General features: G+C 42.4%; 1 protein-coding gene across 2 annotated transcripts in view; it reads right to left on the reverse strand.

Annotated features, from left to right (window-relative positions):
• TESK2 (testis associated actin remodelling kinase 2) overlaps positions 1 to 21,368 on the reverse strand; it is a 141,143-nt gene that overhangs the window by 18,937 nt on the left and 100,838 nt on the right. For both annotated transcript variants that reach the window (XM_072649235.1, XM_072649236.1), the window contains one exon: positions 6,161 to 6,307. In XM_072649235.1, coding sequence (XP_072505336.1) covers positions 6,161 to 6,307 — 147 coding nt within the window. The remainder of the gene's footprint in view (positions 1 to 6,160; positions 6,308 to 21,368) is intronic.

Below are 21,368 nucleotides of genomic sequence, written 5' to 3' on the forward strand. Positions count from 1 at the left end.
CATATCCAATCTGGTGCCCAGGCCTGTTAATTTTATCTTTTCGACATCTCTCGAATATGCCCTCTCCCCTCCTCCGACCCCAGTGCAGGCTCTCATCAGCTCTACTGCAATAACTGCTGGTGGGTCTGCTAGCCTCAAGTCTCTCCCCACTCCAATCCATACTCCATTCAGTCACTAAAATGATTTTTCTAGAGTGCAGGTCTGAGCAAGTTACCCCTCCTCCACCCTCACAAATAACTCTAGTGGCTCCTTATCAGGGATCCCTTCAGGACTGGTCTGTCAGTAAACAAGCACGTAATAAGCACCTACTGTGTGTCAGGCACCATGCTAAGGGCTGAAAAATGAGGGCTAGATCAAATATAAAATCATCTATCCTTTAAAGCACTCATACCTGGCCCCTTCCTAAATCTCTGGTCTTCTCACTACACTGATGGAGTTGCCCTGATCTATTTGTGCTCCTCACACATTATCACTCCCATTTCCTATCTCCCCACCTTTGCGCCAGCTGTCCCCTATGCCTGGAACACTGTCCCCTTCTCACTTCTACCTCTTCACTTCCCTGGCTTCCTGTAAGCTCAGTCCACACCACGCCTTCTACAGAAGGCCTTTCTTCATCTGCCCATTTGATAGCCTTTCTCTGAGATTATCCTTCATTTATACTGCTTATACCTTGTGTATTGCCAAGAAAACCCCAAATAGGGTCACAGAGAGTAGGACATAACTGAAACAACTGTGCAACAACAGCAGCAGTGCCTTGTATGTACAGGCCACGTAAGCTCTGCACTCTCAATGAGGAAGTCAGGTCCCCAGAGCTTGGCTCAGGATTTTGGGGTGATCACCAGGGTGATCTGCTAATGACATGTGCTCAAGCCCCCACTGGTGTGCTTCTCCTTAAAATGATCAGTTGAGACACTTTCATCAGCTGGACGTAAGCAGCTTTTGGAGATAAACATTTACTAAGTTGGAACAAATATTCCCCTCAAAAGTCTGTGATATCTTCTCTCACAAGTATGTACACAGTAAAAAATGAAAGCAGGCTCTACCTAGAGGTCCCTCATAGCAAAGGAACAACCCACAATTCCTTGTTTCTGGGAATCCTTTCCTCCTATTGATGTTAGAGGTCTTTCTCTGGCCTCTGAATAAGAGTACTTTGATGGGTTGAATCATCGTTTCTGTACAGAGATGTTCTCACCTCTGTAGATCTAGCCCTAGCCTCTTTCCTGACCCTCACATAACCAGCTGCCTGTGGGGTGTCTTGGAAACATCTCAAACTCAAAATGAGCCAAATAGAATTAATTTCATCTCCCTCTCCCCCTTTCCAAACTTCCCTGTATCTACTACATCACCACCACCATTCCAGGATCCCAAGTTCATAACGCTGGCATCATGAATTCTTTACTCTTATTTACTCCACACATCTAATCAGCTGCCAAATCTTTGTTTCTATTTGCACAACAGCTCTTGCAACTGACCCTCCCACCTACTCCCCTAGCTCTTCCCCTTATCACCTCTTACCTGGACTATTACAATACCCTCCTAATTGGTCTGCCTCAAGTCTCTCCAAACTTCAATGAATGAATGAATGAATGAAAACGTATTTATTCAGCATTAATTATATGTCAAGCACTCTGATAAGCTGTAAGTACAACTAGAAAAGTAAGACAGGACCTGATCTCAAGGAGTTTACATTCGAATGGAGGAGCCATCACATAGAGGATGTCTGAGCTGCAAGCTCCATCTTCCACTCAGCTGCACCGGTGATTTTTCCTGTGTATATCTGAACATGTCAGCTCTGCCCCCACTCCCAGTACCCCCCTACTGCCTCTAACATAAAATAGAAAAGTCTCTGTCACACTACTCTTCCCTTCCCACAATCTGCTGTCCAGCCAAGTGGGCATTTCCTCTGTTACCAAATTACAGTACTCCATCTCTTACCTCCACACCTTTGCACTGACGGTCTCATACTGGGAATGCTCCCCTTCCTCACCTCTGCCTCCTAAAAGGCATCTTTCTTCAGGATTCAGCTCAGGGACTGCCTTCAGATGGGAGCTCATTCTGAAGTATATGTACTGTCTATACTCACACACACACACACACACACACACACACACACACACACACACACACACTCATAGAGATATATGAGCTGTCCTTTAATAGAATCTAAGCTCACCAGAGCAGCTGTTGTCTACTTTGTGTTTTTGTCTACTACTCCCCATGTTTAAAAGTGTGCCTGGTACACAGCAGGCACTCAATGCTTGCTTATTAACTGATCCTGGGTTCTAGTTTTCACTTTGTCATGTAAAACAAGTGACTCCTCACCTCTCTGACATGTCTCTACCTGAAATAGTGACAGAGTAGATTGAATGTCAGACTTGGATTCAGGAAGGACTGAGTTCAAATCTTACTCTAGATATTTATGAAGTCTGTGAGTATGACCCTGGGCAGATTTAGAGCTGGATCAGACCAGAGAGGATACTGAGTCCAGCCCCCTTACACAGCTATTGAGTACACCCAGACTTTCTTGTCCAAGTCACTTCGCCTCTCATAGTCTCAGTTGCCTCACCTGTAAAATGATAATAATAAAACCTACCTCACATGGTTGTTGTGAGGATCAAATAATAGATTTCTAAGGCATTTTGCAAACCATAAAGCACTGTAATTTTAGTTATTAATATTTCAGTGGGCTACAAAGCAACCAGGATCCTTGAAATTTATATTTATTAATAACTCTGATATGATATGCCCTGGTTTATCTTCCACATAAAGTCAGAACTGGGGGAGAAGTGAAAACAATGAGCACTTATAAAGTATCTATCATAAGCCAGTCACTGTGCTAAGTACTGAAAACACAAAGAAAGGCTATTGGATGGGGGCTCTCACCAGAAGCCCAAAGAGAGCTCAGAGTGGCAGAACTGAGGTAGAACAGGTTGGGGGCTGGGCCTCAGTCACTGAAGGGGCGTATCAAGGGACTATCACAGCCATGAGGTTACAAAGAAAATAAAATGCTGCATCTTTCTAAGGTGATCAGTCTCTGACAATTTCCCAAACAGTTGTAGCAGCAGCCGACACTAAGCAGCAGCTGTACTCGCACCTGCTGAACACCTGCTAAAGCTTGCTGTGGGCCACCAGCACGTATGACCTCTCCTTGTGATCTAGATGACAGAGTGCAGCATAATGTCCACTTCATTCCATCCCATTCTAATGAACTCGGGTCTCCAAAAGTAGGCCGAGAGTCTTCCCCTCATGGGTCCTCCAGTCTTCTGCACAGGACTAGACACATGGAGTGTTAAGGAGATAATATCTGCACACCAGTTATGTGTTGGGCACTGTGCTAAGGCTGGGGATGCAAAGAAGGGCAAGTACATAATCCCTGCTCTTGGAGAGCTCACGGTATAATGGATGAGCAAATATCCAAACACTATGTCCAACCAAGTTCCACAAAGGATAAACTGAATGTAATCAGTAGAGGATAGGCACTAGGATTAAGGTGGGGCAGGAAAAGATTCCTGTGCAAGGCAGAATTTTTGCCGAGACCTGAAGGAAGCCAGAGAAATCAAAAGAGAGAAATGAGGAGGGAGGAATTCCAGGTGTGGAGGGTAGACAGTGATTATGCAGAATCAGGAGATGGAGGGTCTTGTATGAGGAGCAACCAGGAGGCCAGTGTCCAGGGATTGAAGAGTATGTGGAGGGAGAAAAGTGTCAGAAGACCTGGATGTAGGAAGGGGTCAGGTCAGGAAGGGTTTACAAATTCAAACAGGAGAGTTTAAACTGATCCTGGAAGGAAGAGGGAGCTCCCAGAGTCCCCTGAATAGAGGAGTTCCATGATCAGACCTGTTCTTTAGGAAAATGACAGCTGAGTGGAGGATGGACTAGGGAGAGACTTGAGGCAGGACTGTGGTTTTACAGTCCAGTAGTGAAGTGATAAGTATCTGCATGAAGATGGTAGCAATGCTAGAGGAGAGAAGACGCTGTACAGGAGAGATGTTAAGAAGGTAAAATTGACAAGACTTGGCATCTGTTGGATCCTGGGAGACAGTGAAGTCAAGAATGATACCTAGGCTTTGAATTGGATAATTGGAAGGACAGCGGTGCCATTTATATTAACAGAAAAGTTAGAAAGGGGTTTGGGAGAAAGGAAAAGGGAATTAGTTCAGTTTTGGACACATGGAGTTCAGAATGGCTCTGTACTATTTTGTTTGAGATGTCCAATAGGTAACTGGAGATAAGAGATGAGAGGTTAGGAAAGATGAGGGCTAGATAAAGTAGATCTGAGAATTATCGGCACAGAGATGAGAATTAAAGGAAGTGAGGAATAGTAAAGGGGGAAAGACGCAGAGGACTCAAAACAGAGGACAGGAAGACGCTGATGTGAGTCAGGCATGAGCTGAATGAAGATTCAGAAAAGGAGGATAAGGAGCAGTCAGGACAGAGTCATCACTATAACCTACAGAGAGGAGAATACTGAGAAGAAATAAACGACTGAAAGTGTCAAAGGCTGCTGGAGAGAGGTCCAGAAGGAGGAATGAAAAAAGGCTTTACTGTTGACCTTGATCCTGGGATTAAGGGATCCCAGGCCTCAGGGAAAATGCTATCATCACCATCACCACCATCACCACCATCATTATCACTGTCAGGAGGTAGACAGCGGTTTAAGGTTTGTAAAACACTTTATTATTTCACTTGATCCCCATGACCTAGGTGCTGTGGTTACCTCCATTTTGCCTGGGACAAATGGAAGGGAGAAGAATCTCAAAAGAGGAATGCCATTCTTGGTCATTCTCTGCTTGAGGCTGGCTGTGATTTGTGAGGCATGAGAGTTCCAGAATCAGAATGTGAGCTCTACGTGTTAGGCTAAAAGAGCCTCATTTAGAGGAAAGATAGAGAGCACTGGCTAGAATCTTCAATTACCTCTACATCTTGAAAGTTGGTAAGAAGATCTTGATACAACTTTTCCCAGAAAGCTTTCCCTGCTTCACACCTCACCCCAGCTACTGGTCAGTCAATTAGCACTTATTAAGTGCCAACTATGTGCTAGTATGTGCCAACTATGTGTTGGGGAGATAAAGAAATGCAAAAAGCCATCCCTAATCTCAAGAAACTCATAGTCTAACAGGAGATACAACAATATGCAAACACCTCATACCTATCAGATTAGCTAATATGACAGAAAAAGAAAATGACAAATGTTGGAGGGAATGGGGGAAAATGGAGATACTAATGAACTGTTTGTTGGTAGAGTTGTGAACTGATCCAATCATTCTGGAGAATGATTTGGAACTATGTCCAAAGGGCTATGAAACCATGTATATTCTTTGACCAGCTACTATCTTTTCTCATAGCATCTCAGATATGGCTTCTTCTCTCCCCAGAAATAGCTGCCACTTTATTTAGTGCAGCAGGCCCTCATCACCTCATGCCTGGACCAGATAATAGCCTCGTGGTTAAATTCCCTGCCTCCAGTGTTTCCCGATTGAAACCCATGTTCCACTCATCCCCCTAGTCAACCAACTCCAGTGAGTCTGAATCCCTCCTAGAATCAATATAAAATTTATCTTTGTTTGGCATTCCAAGTCACACACACACACACACACACACACACACACATACACACACACACACCCCCTTTTCTGTCTTCTTATACTTTACTCTTACCCAGTGACAATGACCTTCCAGCTGACCAACACTCCATCTCTCTCCTGACTTCAGGCTGGCCCCCACCCCTTGAATGCTTTCCTTCCTAATCTTTATGTCCTGGCTTCCCTGGGTTTTTTCAAGACTCAGCTCAAATTCTCCCTTTTCCAAGAATCCTTTCCCAATCCCTCTCCTCAATGCTAATCCCTTCTGATATCACCTCCATTTTCCCCTCATGTATCCTACATGTGTCTACTATTTGCATGTTGTCTCATCCATTGGAATGAGAACTCCTTGAGGGCAAAACTGTTTTTGCCCTTTCTGTATTCCCGGGAATTGCTATGGTACCTGGTACATAGCAGGCATTTAATTAATGCTGGCTAAAGTGATTTATTGACTCCAAGGTTCCACCCAGCTCTGGGATTCTATGACCATTATAAAGCACTTTGTCTGGAAGACACAAGACAGTCAAGCCTGTCAGTCAGAAGACAGGGGCAATCCTTCAAAAGATTCATCCTTTTTGTACCTTAGATGTGAGGTCCCGATGGAAAATGCCCTTAAAATGAAGGTAGCGAAGTCCCATAGCTATATCACACGCCAGCTTCACTCTCACAGTCCAGGGTAGATGTCGGTCACTGTCCAGGAGTTGTTCCAGGTTCCCACAGTTGATATACTGCAAATCAGAGGGGGGAAATAGAAGTTTGTCAGATATAATCAAGTTGCTTGTGACACCACGCAATGAAATTCTGCAGGCAGGATTGGTGCTCTATTCACCTGTGTATGCCCCACAACATCACTAAGGACAGGCCCTACACAAAGTAAGTGCTCAGAAAATAAATGCTGAATGAGGAAAACAAATGAAAGGATAAAATGAAGGAATGATGCTAGATGGATTTGCTGATGACATTTTCCCTGATGGGATTTCTGAGCAGAGGAAGTACTAATCTCATGACAACTCTACATAACATCCATTCAACATTTATTAATACTCTTTCATTCAATCAATTAATTAACATTTATAAAATGTCCACTATGTGCCAAGTCCTAATGTACTAAGCACTGGGGATACAAAGGAAGGCCAAGACCGTCCCTGCTCTCAAGAACTCCAAAGGAGGCATCATGCAAACAACTATGTACAAACTGGCGATGTGCAAGACAAATTTCAGATCATAGTAAAGGGGATGGACAAAGGTTTCCTGTAGGGAGTGAGATTTAGCTGAGACTCAAAGGAAGTCAGGAAGCAGAGATGAGAAGGGAAGGCATTCCAGGCATGGGGGACATCCAGAGAGAAGACTCATAGTTAGGAGACAGAGCACTTTGTTCAGGGAATAGAAAGGAGGCCAGTGTCACTAACCTCCCCGTATATGGGGGTGGGAATGATGGAAGGTATAAGAAGACTGGAAAGGTCAGAAAGGGCCAAACAGAGGACTTTGTATTTGATCATGGAAGCAAGAGTGAGTCACTGGAGTTGACTGAATAGGGGTATGATAGGGTCAGACTTGTACCTTGGGAAGATCAATTTAACAGCTGGATATTGGATGGACTGGAATGGGGAAACACATGAGGCAGGCGGACTGATCAGAGGTTATTGCAGCAGCCCAGCTATGAGGTTATGAGAGTTTAAATAACAGAGGTGGCTGTGTCAGGGAAATGAAAGGGGAGTAACCAAGAGATGTTATGATGGTAAAGACAGGTCTTGGTGGCACTTTGGACATGGTCGGGGTAGGGAGTGAGTAGTCAAGGAGGACACTGGGGTTTTGTGCCTGGGTTACTGGAGGACAGTGGTGCCTTGACATTAATAGGGAAGTTTGGAAGAAGGGAGAGCTTGGGAGGAAAAACAATGAGTTCAGTTTTGGAACTGTTAAGGACAAGACATCCGATCTGAGAGATCTAATGGGCAGCGGGAGATGTGAGGCTGGAGGCCAGCAGAGAGTTTAGGATTGACAAATCAATCAAGAGAATAATCTGCTAACTCTCCAGCCACTATGCCATGATTTTTCATATTCCTCCAAATTCTGGGCTTGTTTCCAGAAATGGGCTACACAGGACGTAAAGGGGAATCCATGGCCACGGGAGCCAACAGGAACTCACTGGTAGCTACCTGGCTTCTTCACAGGTACCAGATTACAGACATGCATGTGGACATGTCATGAAAACATATTAAAGGACTACACCAGAAAGGAATACAGACAAAATATACTTAATCCTATTTGATAATCCTTGTTAGAAAATCTCAACATGAGGTGCTGCCATTGCCCAAACCCTGGCCTCATCCTCAAAGTCATGTATTTTCAGCACTTATTTCCAGAAAAGAGCTACTGGGCTCTCCTTTGGTTGAAATGTAATTGTGCAGATTCTTTTTTTTCATCCCTTCAAAGTTAAAGATCTGAAGAGAGAAGAGTTTGTTTCTTTGGCTCTGCGAAGGAATTCTGACATCCTCACTGTTCCAGGAGAAAAGTCTGATGCTGGATGCCCTAGCAGTCAGGTTCTAAGCATAGCACATAGAGCTTTGTTCAGAAGTTGATGGCCACTCCTATACAAAGGCAGGGTACTGATTGTGCTCAGCAAGACCCTGCTGACCTGGACAGCAATAGATAGACAGAAGTGGGAAAGATCGGGCAATGAAGAAAGACCACAGGGAGAAGAAATGTTGTCCAATTGGCATAGCCTGTGTTCAAAAAGCAAGGACAAGAAAAAAAGCAATGCAGTGAGAGTGGGCTGACAGTTTAGTTTTAGTGATGGCTGAAGGGGAATGCATCTGGTCACTTCAAGAACCACAAAATCTGAGTACCCTGGGTGTATGTGTGTGTCCTGGGTGTGTGTGTGTGTGTGTGTGTGTATATGTGTGTCCTGGGTGTGTGTGTGTGTCCTAGGTGTGTGTGTCCTGGGTGTGTGTGTGTCTGTGTGTGTGTGTATGTGCGTGAGTGCGTGTGTGTATGTGTGAAGCTTAGAAACCTGCACATAACAAACACTTCAGTTTGTGCACATATCACTGGCCCATATAGCAGAGCAATGACTTTCTTGTTCACCAAAAGAGGCTTTGGGCCTGGACAATCTGTCCCTATTGTGTACAATCTTTCTAAACTAAAGTCCTTGCTCTTAGCTGTTCTGGCTCTAAACAAATACTTCTGGGGTAACCACAGAGTTACCACCACACCAATACAGGCCCATTCAACTCTTAGGGGTGAGGTAGACTTGGGCTCTTTCCTCATGGACCACTTTCCCTCAAAACAAGAACCTCAAAAAGGGAGAAATTATTGTAACTACTTGGGAAAGATATGTTCCTATTTATATAGACATTTTGTTTTATTTGTAATAAGAAATCTTATTTTATTGCCATATCTGAGTTCCCAGGTACCCTAACTTTCTATCAAAAGAGGCAATGTGGTATATTGGCTAACAGCTGGTTGGCTGTTATCCTTCCTTCTCGAAGAGGACCAAAATGACATCATCATGATAAAGTGAGATTTCAGTGTGTATGACTATGGCTGATCATGCCAACATGAGCTCAGAATGCTCCACCACAGACTGTGCACAGATAGTTCCTGTGAACATCTGGGGTGGTTACTCCAAATCTGTGCATCCTACATTTCCTTTGTGCTGTTTCAATTCTACTTTGCTCATAGAGCACAACACCTTTTCTTCTGTGGGCACGCCATGCTGAGCGGTCCTGTGCCAGCATCTCCCATGTCCCATAATCAGATCCAAAGTTCTTGAGAGAGACCTTGAGAGTGTCCTTGTATCACTTCTTCTGACCACCATGTGATTGCCTGCCCCATGCGAGTTCTCCATAAAACTGTCTTTTTGGCAAGTGTACATTTTGCATTCAAACAATGAGGCCAGTCCATCAGAGTTGCAATCTCTGAAGCATAGCTTGAATGCTTGGCACTTTAGTTTGAGCAAGAACCTCAGTGTCTGGTACCCTATCCTGTCAGGTGATCTTCAGAATCTTCCTAAGACAATTCAAATGGAAGTGATTCAGTTTCCTGGCATGGCGCTGGTAGGCTATCCATGTTTCACAGGCATACAACAATGAGGTCAGCACAATGGGTCTGTAGACCTTCAGTGTGGTTGTCAGTTTAAAACCTCTTCTCTCCCAGACTTTTCTTCAGAGCCTCCCAAATGCTGAGCTAGCTCTGGCAATGTGTGGATCAACCTCATTGTCAATGTGTACATCCCTGGAAAGTACACTAGCAAGGTAAGTGAACTTATTCACAGCATTTAAAACTCCATCTGCTGTAACTGATGGTTCCACATATGGATGGCGTGGTGGTGGCTGGTGGAGCACCTGTGTTTCCTTGGTGTTAATTACTAGGCCAAAATTAGCACAGGCAGCAGAGAATTGATCCATACTTTGTTGCATCTCAGCTTCAGAGGCTGCATTGAGTGCACAATCATCTGCAAACAGAAAATCAAGTACCAACACTTCCTCCACTTTGGTCTTGGCTTGTAGCCTTTTCAAATTGAAGAACTTACCATCAGTTCAGTAGCTAACCTCAATGAAAGTATTTGAAAACATGGCTGAAAACATCATGCTAAAAAAGCATAGTAGCAAGCACACAGTCCTATTTGACTCCGTTGGTGACTGAAAAGGCACGAGAGCTTTGCCCACTATCCAGAACCCGGGCAAACATGCCATCATGAAACTAATGTACAATATTGATGAACTTCTCTAGGCAACCAAATTCTGACATAATTTTCCATAAGCCTTCATGATTAGCAGTGTCAAAGACCTTGGTCAGATCCACAAACGTTGTATACAGACCTCTATTCTGCTCCTCGCATTTCTCCTGGAGTTGCTGGGCAGCAAACACCATATCAACTGTTCCTCAGTCCTTTCTGAAGCCACACTGGCTCTCAGGTATATGACCATCTTCCAGGTAAAGGATCAGCCTATTAAGGAGGACTTTAGCAAGAATCCTGCCAGTAATGATTAAGAGAGGGACCCTCCTGTGATTGCTGCAGGACAATCTATTCCCTTTACCTTTGCAGAGATATACAATAGAGGCATCCTTGAACTCCTGGGAGATAACCTCCTCTTGCCATATAACCTGGAATATTTCAGTCAGTTTTTGTATGAGCAATGATCCCCCTATCCTGTAAATCTCAGTTGGAACAGAATCAGCACCAGGTGCTCTGCCACATGAAAGGAGCCTAACGGCCCTCAAAACCTCTTCTTCAGTTGAAAGTTTAAGGAGGGATTGACTTCAACCTGAGGTAAATGGTCAGTGGTCTCAGTATTGATTGATGACGATCTGTTGAGAACACTATGAAAGTGTTCAACCCATCTCTCTAGGATCATGTCCTTATTACTAATCAATGTGATTCCATCAGCACTGAGTAGTTGTGATGTACCATAGGTCCATAAATAGCTTTCAGGGAATCATAAAAGTGCTCTGGATTGTTACTATCAGCATAAAACTGAATTTCATCTGCCTTCTTACTGAGCCAGGAATCCTACATCTCTCTAAGCTTTGCTTGTACTTTTCTTTTGATGGAATTAAATGCTGCCTTCTTAGAGGTGGATGAACTATCCTGCTGGTAAATCCTGTGGAGTTCTCATTTTTCATTTAGCAGCTTCTGGATTTCCCCATCATTTTCATCAAACCAGTCTTGTTGTTTGCGGGTGTTGTGACAAAGATGAGCATTTGGTGCTGTACACCAAATCTCTGAGAGCTGTCCACTCCTTTTCTGCTCCACTGTTGCCAACTGTATGTTGGCTCAACTTTCCCTTCAAGTTAGCAACAAACTGTTCACGCTCAGAGAAGAGCTCTAATTTGTTGACATTAATTCTTCTGGTAGTCATTTTGCCTTGGAGGTGGTGCTTTTGATGAATGTGAATATTTAGCTTGGAAAGCATAAGTCTATGATCAGTCCAGCACTCTGCACCACACATTGCCTTTGTCACTCTCACATCTTGTCTGTCTCTTCTCCTTACAATCACATAATCTATTAGATGCCAGTGTTTGTTGCAAGGGTGCATCCATGAAGTTTTATTGCATTTAGGTAAATGGAAGACAGTGTTGGTGATGAGAAGGATATGCGATGCACAAGTCTTCAGCAGTAAATGACCATTGCTGTTGCTGTTTCCAATTTCATTCCTCCCTAGGACTCCCTGCCATGTCTGGTAGTCTGAGCCTATTCTAGCATTAAAGTCTCTCAGAATTATAAGCTTGTCCTCTTTTGGCACATTGATGATAAGGGTCTCTAGGTCTTCATAACATTTTTCTTTGACCTCATCAAGGTTCATCATGGTGGGTGCATAGGCACTGATGATGGGGGCATGGCATTTTCCTACAAGTGGCAATAGTATTGTCATGAGCCTGTCATTCACTCCTTTTGGCAGGCATAGCAGCGTGCTGACTAGATCAGTTTTGATTGTAAAACCTATGCCAGCTTTATGGCACTCCCCTTCACTGTGACCACTCCAGAAAAATGTGTATTCAGCTCCAACTTCAGTAAGCTGGCCTTCAATTGCCAGCCTTGTTTCACTCAGGATTGCTATTTGGATGTTGAGTTCTGTTGCAACAAGAGCAGTTTGTCTTTCAGGTCTACTGTATTTTGTGTCTATTAGTATGCACATGTTCCATGTGCTGATGGTGAGTAAGATCATTTTTGCAGATGTTTTTGTACATTTTTTTGTGTTTCAACTGCAGAGTGGGATTCCCCACCTGCCATGGTAATTAGGCCAGAGTTTGGTAAGCAGACAATTTTTAGGGCACTTTGTCTAGCCCCGTTCCTCACACCAGGAGGTGAGCAGTGCAATCCTTAAAAGGTTGCTCAGATACCCAAGGGGCTGCCGAGTCCCACTGATGCTTCCAGTGAGAAACGACCCTATAGCCTGAGCCACCTGTGTGCAAGGTTGTGACTACAATTCCCAGTGTATCCATATCTGCTGCTTCATCACTTGCCTGTCACCACAGGACTTTGAGGTATAACAGTAAAATGGTATGGGTGATGTGTTTTGATTTGTGCATAATATGGATTTAAGTGAGGCAGAGTTGCAGGAAGTCATCAGCCTTACTCTCTCCTCCAGAGTCATCATAGTCCAGTGGCAGGATAGAGTCAAGATGACTGGCAAAGGCTCAGGATGCAGTGGATGACCTTGGAGTCTCTGGTGTCTAACCAAACTCTAAGCACTCCACATCGCCTGCTTCAGTTGCCTCCATGGCCATTGGAAAAAATTGTTCTCATCTGCCCATTCCACCAGGGGAAGTCTTCACATGCTTGGGGTAAACACCTCCCCCTAACTCACCAATGGGTTTGAGACCCCTTGGTTACCCTCAACCTGGTTTGACCCATCTGTCGAAACAGCTTACTAGGATGTGGCTGCTGGGCATGCTGCAGCTTCTTGGAGCCATAGTTAAGAGTGGGGTGGAACAGGTGGACACCAAAGGTGGAAAGAGCCCTAAAAAGGGTTCAGCAGTCATCACACCAAAGGTACTGGTTCTCCCTGAACACACCCTACACCCTGGCTAAGAGCTAATAATGACATCAGTATAAGTGCTTCAAGGTTTGCAAAGCACTTTACAAAAATTTATCCTCACAACAACCTGTACCATTTCGTTTTTCTTTGATTCTTTGGGATAAAAACCTAGTAGTGGCATTACTGAGTCAAAGGATTGTGTTACAGCCCTTTGGTCAGAGTTTCAAACTGTTTTCCAGAATAGCTGGACCAGTTCACAGCTCTACCAATAGTCCATTAGTGTCCCTATTTTTCTACATCCTCTCCAGCATTTGTCAATTTCCTTTTCTGCCATGTTAGATAATCTGATGTGTTGTGAGGTGGTGCCTCAGTTGTTTTCATTTGCATTTCTCTAATTATTAGTGATTTACAGCATTTTTATATGATAATCGACAGCTTTGATTTTTTTCTCTGAAAACTGATCAGTCCCATTTATCAACTAGGGAATGATTTTAATTTTTATAAACTTGGCTCAGTTCCCTACACATTTGAGAAATAAGACCTTTATCTGAGGAACTTGCAAAGATTTGTTTCCCTGTTTCCCAATTTTCCTTTCATTCTTGCAGCTTTACTTTATAGATTACTACTGTGTTATATGAAAGGACAATCAGGATGGTTTCAAAAAACCCCAGGAAGATTTATATGAGCTGACACAAAGTGAAATGAGCAGAACCAGGAGAGCACTGTACGCAATAACAGCAATGTTCTCTGATCAAGAACTCCAAAGGACCCATGATAAAAATGCTGTCCCCCTCCAGAAAGAGAACTGATGAACTGAGTGCAGAGTAAAACATTTTTTCATGTTCATTATGCCTTTTATTTCATTTTGTTTTTTCGACATGGCTGATATGGAAATATGTTACATGACTTCACATGTATAATGAGTAATATTTCTTGCCTTTGAACCAGGAGAACATTGTACACAGTAACAACAACATTGTGCGATGATCAGCTATGATAGACTTAGCTCTTCTCAGCAATACAAGGATTGAAGACAATTCCAAAAGACCTATGATGGAAAAGGCATCCACATCCAGAGAAAGAGCTGTGGAGTCTGAATGCAGATCGAAGCTGACTATTTTCATTTTTTTTCTTTCTTGTGGTTTCCCCCTTTTGTTCTGATTCTTCTTTTACAACGACTAGTGTAGAATATGTTTTATATGACTCTCCATGAGTTACCTATAGCAGATGGCTTGGTGTCTTGGAGAGGAGGGTAGGGAGGGAAGGAGAAAAACTTTGGAACTCAAAGTCTTATAAAAGTGAATGTTGAAAACTATCTATATATTGCTTTCCTAATGGGTGCGGGAGGGGCTGAAGGGAGAAAATTTGGAAGTGGAAATTAAAAAAAAACCACAACAACCCCGGGACATGGATGTTATTGTTTTTCTTACTTTACTGAGGAGAAAACAGGGCAGGTAGAAATGAAGTGACCTGCTCAGGCTCACAGAGGTATTGTGTGTGAGGCCAGATTTGAATTCAGCTCTTGCTAACTCCAGGCCTAGCACTCCACCCATTGCTGGAACCTTGGACCCAGATTCCAGGATTCTGGGTGCAAATTCTGGCTCTGATACTTTTTAGCTATGTCATCCTAAGCAAGCATTTCAGATCTCCGTTACCTGTAAAATAGAGATAACAACATACAGTGTGCCTACTAGAGGTGTTGTTAGAGGTCCATTGAGCACACCTCTGAGTCTGTGTTCACTCTCTTCCTTCTCCTCCAGTGCCCCATCCCAGCCTGGAAGTGATCTCCAAGGTCCCAACAGTTTTGCCAGAAAAATGTATATTCCAACAGGTTGGGAAGGTTTTCAGTCTGGCCCTATTTTCCAAGGACCCATCCACCTAAGCATAAAGACGCAATTATCAATAGTCTAGCCATTCGGTGATAAATTTTCTGGCCACAACCACCCATTAATAAATTTTAAAAAATGTTACCTTTGATTCTATATGGCACTCTTCTACTGCTGAATGGTAGGAAAGAGGGTAGAGATGTGTATCTCTCCTGAGACTGTCTCCAAACTTTGATCTGAGATCCATGCCCAATAACCAATGCGGGGACAGATGGCTGTAGGAGCTAACTAGTATTTATTATAAATCACACGAGAAGAAAGAAGTCACAGCTCAAAAAGAATGCCCTGCAAGTAGTCCTTGGAGAGGCAAAGAAATGGGCTGGTGGAATGGCTTTATCTTATGTTCAGTGGCAAGAAGACACATTATCCCTGGGGATATTTAGTCACCACATACTACATTACTAATGCTAAGTATCTGGAGAAAAAGAATCCCTCCAAAAAACAAGGCAGCTCATGCACCATGATGAGCTGCCTAGGGCAAAGAGGTTTTAGGAAGAACTTGATAAAAAAGCCTCCCCATTGAATTCACCCAGTCTCACTACTTGACACTTTCATGGAAATGCAAACAGGGAAGGGTGGTTAGAAATAGATAGAAAGTATAGCTCCGGGAGGAAGAATGAGAGGCTAAAGACCTACAAGATTACACCCACGTATCTGTTTGTACTTCCTTCCAGAAAAGAATCAATAAAGACCAAACATGGTGAGCACCCAAAAAATGTCGAAAAAGACAAAGCAGATTGTACTGTCAGGAAAAGACTCATTATTGATATGCAAACTCTCTCTGATAGCTGTCTATAGTCTGGCTACAGCCAGATCAGATCAGAATTAGTAAAAAGCAGGAAGAATAATCATGAGAAAAATATGACACAACTTGAAAAACTCAATCTTGAACTATTTACATGAGTAATTCGCCATCAAAACTAGGAAGTGGACAACAGAGATGACACAGACCCTGATAGCGATGATTTTATATAGAAATATAACCCACACGAATTCTTCTTCAAACTTTCATTTGGTTTTATAATTAACAACCATTTATTTTCTTTCCTTCTCCCCTACTTCCCCACATTTAAGAGAAAAACAAACCCCCATCATAAATATTCATAGTCAAGGAAAACAACTTCCTACGTTGTCCAAATCCAAAATTCTGTCTTATTCTGTATCTTGAATCCATTGCCTGCCATGCTTCATTATCGGTATTCTGGAATCATGACCGATTGTACGAATCTTAAATGTTGTTTGGCTTTACAATGTGGCAATAGAAATTGGTCACTTGATCCTGCTCCACTCCTCTGCATCGGTTCAGACAGGTCTTTCCAGGTTACTACGACCTCATCCCTTCCACCATTTCTTATACCACAAGATATTCCATTACATGAATACGTCATAATATGTTCAGTCCCTTTCCAACTGACAGCACTCAGTTTCCTCAGTTTATAGTTCTTTGCCACCACAAAAAGGGCTGTTATAAATATTTTTGTACACACTGGTGCTTTTCCTCTTTTCTTTGATGCTTTGGGGCATCGGCCTAATAGACATGTAGCTGGATCAAAGGGTATGCACAGTTTAGATGTTTTGGACTAGTGCCAAATGGTGCTCGCGAAAAGCTAGATGGTTCCATCAGTCTGCCTGTTTTCTTGCAGCACGATGCAATGTTTGTCATTTTCCCTTTTTATTAACTTTGCCAAGCTGATGGGGATGATGTGGAATGTGGGGGTTGCTTTAACTTGCATTTTTAATTATTAGTGATTTGAAGTATTTTTTCATATGGCTCTTGATAGCTTGGATGTCTTCTTTTGAGAATTACCTGTCCATGTGCTTGTTTCCTTCCTTCCTTCCCTTCTCTGATCATTTATCAACTGGAAAATGGCTCTTTTTGTTTGTTTGTTTGTGACCAATATAAATTAACCGCCACACAAAGAGACCAAAAGTAGTTAGAAAATACCTTAGTCAGCAAACATCTGACTTACTAGCCAAACAGGAAGAATTGGCTGCCAAACGCAACATCAGCTTAGCACATAAACTCATTTGTAAAAAATTACCAAGTAGGATGATGGATAATTATGAGCAATATTGGCTCATAAATCAGAGAAGCAGAAGAATGTAAAACTAGTCTAAATGAAGCATGGTAAGGCATCCAACTTAGCAGAGGCATCCCAAGGGCATTTAAGAATGAAAGTGAAAAAAGGCAACTGAAGAAAAATGGAAAAGATTTTAAAAAATTGTTATAACAAACTATCATCTCCATTAAAGTTGGTGAAATTTACACACTATAGGCATCAGAGAAATGGAAGTGTGTGTGTGTGTGTGTGTGTGTGTGTGTGTGTGTGTGTGTGTGTGTGTGGAGAGAGTTTCTTTGTCCAAGAGTCCCTCCTTGGAATGAGCCCACTTCTCAACATAATATTCAGTCTCTCATTAATTGTTACCTAATCAGAATTGATCGCCACCCTCTGGAATAACCACTTTTACAAGAGCAGACAGGCTGTGAGCACACCATGTCTTTGTCATTCGAGAATGCCACTAACTTCTTTTCTTAGTAACATGCTAACCTTATTTATAAAATGATTAAATTAACTAGACACTATGTCTCTCAAACTTTTTTAACATCACAGTGGTTTGTTATTTCTTCTTACAACTCATTTGACAGATGGGGAACTGAGGCACAGGGTGAAGTGATGCCCAGGGTCACATAACTAGTAAGTGTCTGAGGCTCAATTTGAACTCAGGAAGACGAGTCTTCCTTATTCCAGGTCCAATACTCTATCCAATGTGCCACCAAGCTGCTCCCATAACTGACATACAAGAAGCTAAAGAAGGGGATGATTTTAAAGAAGTAGAAAGACCTTGGTCCTTACTGATAGTGAAAAAAATGCAAGAGAGAACATCGATAACTACTGAATAATAAACACTAAATAAATGCTAAGTGACTGACTGACTGACTGCCTACTTTCTCATCTTTATAAAATCTTACTGGGAGTCACCTACATAAGAATGAAAGCATCCTGGATGAGGCTATTTGTAAGGAAGAAGCAGGTTTTCTCAAGCAATATTCAGCAATGGACTATATCTTTACCATTTCAGAACTGATTTAAAGTTGTTTGAGAATAAAAGCTCACTGGGCTTCTATTTTGATTGACAATATATTTGATTTGGTAGCACAAAATACCACCTCATAGGCCTTTTTCAACAAGATATCATTTCATGCATTTAAAAGATTCTTTGCCCCTGGTAAATATCCTTAATCAGTCACCCTCTGACCATAAACATTAGCTGAGTTATAGAACAGAAAAGTATCTGCTCACCTAAAATGTTTGTTTTCTGCTGCAATAGAACAGATGAAGTAGACTTCAGGCCAAAGAGTCACTTTCCAACTCTCTCTACAGTAGGTGCCTATCCTATAGCTTCCTTCCACCTCTAAATTCCAATGGGAACCCTAATTAGTGAGCTTTTATCTTCACCATCCTAGAGGCAGCTAGGTGGCAGGTGGACAAAGCTCCGGACCAGGAGTCAGGAAAACCCAAGTTCAAATCCAGCATCAAACACTTACTAAGTGTATCACCCTGGACAAGTCACTTAACCTCTGTCTGACTCAGTTTACTGAACTATAAAATGTGGATAAACAGCACCTACCTTCCAGAATTGTTATGAGGATCAAATGAATTTGTTTTGAGGCATTATTTTAAGTGTTTGGAGGGGAATTTGGAAAAGCTCTGGCCAGTCTCTGCTATCTTGGCTTCACCCAACCTACCCCCACGAAATCTAGTCTGCAAGCTGTGCAATGTTTTTTGAGAGTGTTTTTGGTTTTTGGGCTTTGCTCGCAGATGTTTTGTAGTCATTCTTCTCTTCTGGATTTGGGTTTATGATCCCTGTCAACAAGACAGCGCTTTGTGGTGGGATTTTTTTTTTTTTGCTTGCTCATTCTTCTGGTCCACTTTCTGATTCTGAACTTATATTAGGGCCAGACTGGGATCATCTGGGGAGCGGCAAGTTAGGAAATAGAGTATCTGGGCTGAACTTTTATCCTCTTAGGTACTTCCGCTGCTTTCTTGGAATACTGAACACTGCATGATTCTGTGGGAAAGAAGGGAGTTCTGTTTCCACAGTTTTGGGCATCAGGGTTGTGACCTAGGACAGTCACATAAAGGTCAGAAACTACTGCGCAGGCCTGACGAGCTGTTTGAGGGAAAGCCTATCAGAGAGGAGAGCATAAAGTCCCATGGTCAGGAGACGGTGGCCAGGAGACCCAAATTGGTTCAGCATACTATAAGAAGCTTTCATTATTCTGAAAGCACTGTAGTCTTCCAGTGGCTATACTGGAAACAACTACCCGTTCATTCAAAGGGAATGAATGTAGAAGGTCTGCCCTCCTCTTATTTTAATAAATTGTCCTTGATACATTTTGTGTGTCAAGTGAGTCTCTAACAATTCTAAGATCTCAGAGACCTGGGGAACTATAAGCTTTTATAGTTCCCACAGTGGTCTAGTCACTGTCCTCCAGGTCTTAGTTTTCCAAGTTCCTTACCTGTGTTTAAATCTATGCAGCATATCTGCAGGGTTGCCCCTGGTAAGAGCTGTAGTAGACTGCTGCTGGATTCAGCCACTATCAGACAGCTGGAAAGCTCTGCAGGTTCAAAGTGACAAAATAAAGATTCTTCTTTGGTCTGGGTTCTTGCCCTGGTTATTCTGCTTCAGATTGGGCTGGAGTCTAGAACTGAGACTCTGCTCCACTTCCAGGGTCAGAACCATATAACTGCTACCTGCTTCTGAACTTGCAACCTGGAATGTCACTCCTCTACACGATTCTTTCTCATATTGTCTTCATTCCCACACCCAGAATTTGGTAGTGAACAACAGAAATGCCAGGTGGCACGTGTTCATGCATCCTGCAAAATATCTGGGTCTCCCTGTATGAATTCAGGACCTCCTCTTGTTCTGGTGCACAGTATTCTCTTTCAGTCCCTGCTTGCTAAAACGTGTGGTATGCTTCTAGCTAGACCCCATCTCCACTGTCCACAGATCTCTTTGCCCATCTCCGTATGCTGACTTGGGCTGGAAATGACTCACAGGGAATTTTTACTGGATTTCTTAATTGGTGCTCAGTCTGGTGCATTTTCTAGATCTCGGTGGTAGAACTAAATTAAGGGATGCACAGCTGTCCTTCTTGTTACTCCAGTAATACTGCAAACAGTAATAATGCAATCTCAATTCTGGAAGTATATAAGGTTTAGAATAAATATTTTCAAAAACTTAATCTACAGCCTAGAACAAACATTTCTGCTTAAAGAAAGTATATTTTGGAGATATTCTGGAGTTGTAGAGAAATGAATTTTCCCAGAAATCAAACTGTTATTTTTATATGCCTAAATGACTTAGACAATTATTGAGTTTCATTTGCTACAATTGGCTTTTAAAAGTCAGATTTAAATTTAAATTAAATATTTTAAAATTAAATTAAATAATTAATTAAAATTAAAATTAATTAATTAAAAACATCAATACACCTGAAAGAGGAAAGGGAGAAAATGCACTGAAGAGAAGACAAGCAATATACTTTTGAAAGTAATATGTGGAATTTATCATACATCTTTAGAAAAAAAGCAAGCAGTACAAAATATGATTCATGGTTTCATACACAATCTTTTTATGTTCTGCTATATATATGGAAACGCTCCTTTTTTGGTGCTTAAATTCAGAGTAAAAATAAAACTATGGGGGGGAGCCAAGGGAGAAGGGGGGGAAGTAAAGACAATGGGTAATACTGGCACCAAATCATTAAAGTCAAAGCATATATTCTTCCTTAGACAATGAACCATTAAGATGGAATGTGACTATTTGTGGAGTTCTGGCTTTGCTTAACTCTTTCAGGAAGCATAGTTTGGGGTGAGGGGTTGGACTTACATGTTCATTAGGATGTGTCTGCTGTGACAAAACAAAATGTCTCTAAACTCCAAACTTTCCTGGCTGCCAGAGGTTTATAACAGTAGTAAAGGAGAAAGTCCTGAAGCCAAAGGCAAAGATTTCTAGGACTAGACCAGTGGATGGTGGACAATAACGTGGAATCCTAAGGAGCTACAAGCTCCACACCAAACTCACGGCTCAGGTGAGGTTTGGATTAGATGAACGCATTTAGGGTTAGGGTTAGAATTAAGGCTACTTCAAATCTTTTTAAATGATTTTGAATAACTGTTGACCTCTACTCACACTCTGTCTTTAGTGGAATAAGCAGCTTTTAGTTTAGTGCCCTTCATCAGTTCTGGCTGCCCCTTGACTTCCCTCACCCCTGTACCACATCAATAAGGAATACAGAGAAAATAAACTATGCTGGAACATAGGCTGTCATCATAAACTACCTGAGGCTTTGGAAGTGCCTGGAGCCCCAAAACGGTCATTTGGATCTAGACCTTCCTGCTCTGCAGGGTGTC

Source organism: Notamacropus eugenii, chromosome 2 (assembly GCF_028372415.1).
Source record: "Notamacropus eugenii isolate mMacEug1 chromosome 2, mMacEug1.pri_v2, whole genome shotgun sequence".
Taxonomy (NCBI): Eukaryota; Metazoa; Chordata; class Mammalia; order Diprotodontia; family Macropodidae; genus Notamacropus; species Notamacropus eugenii.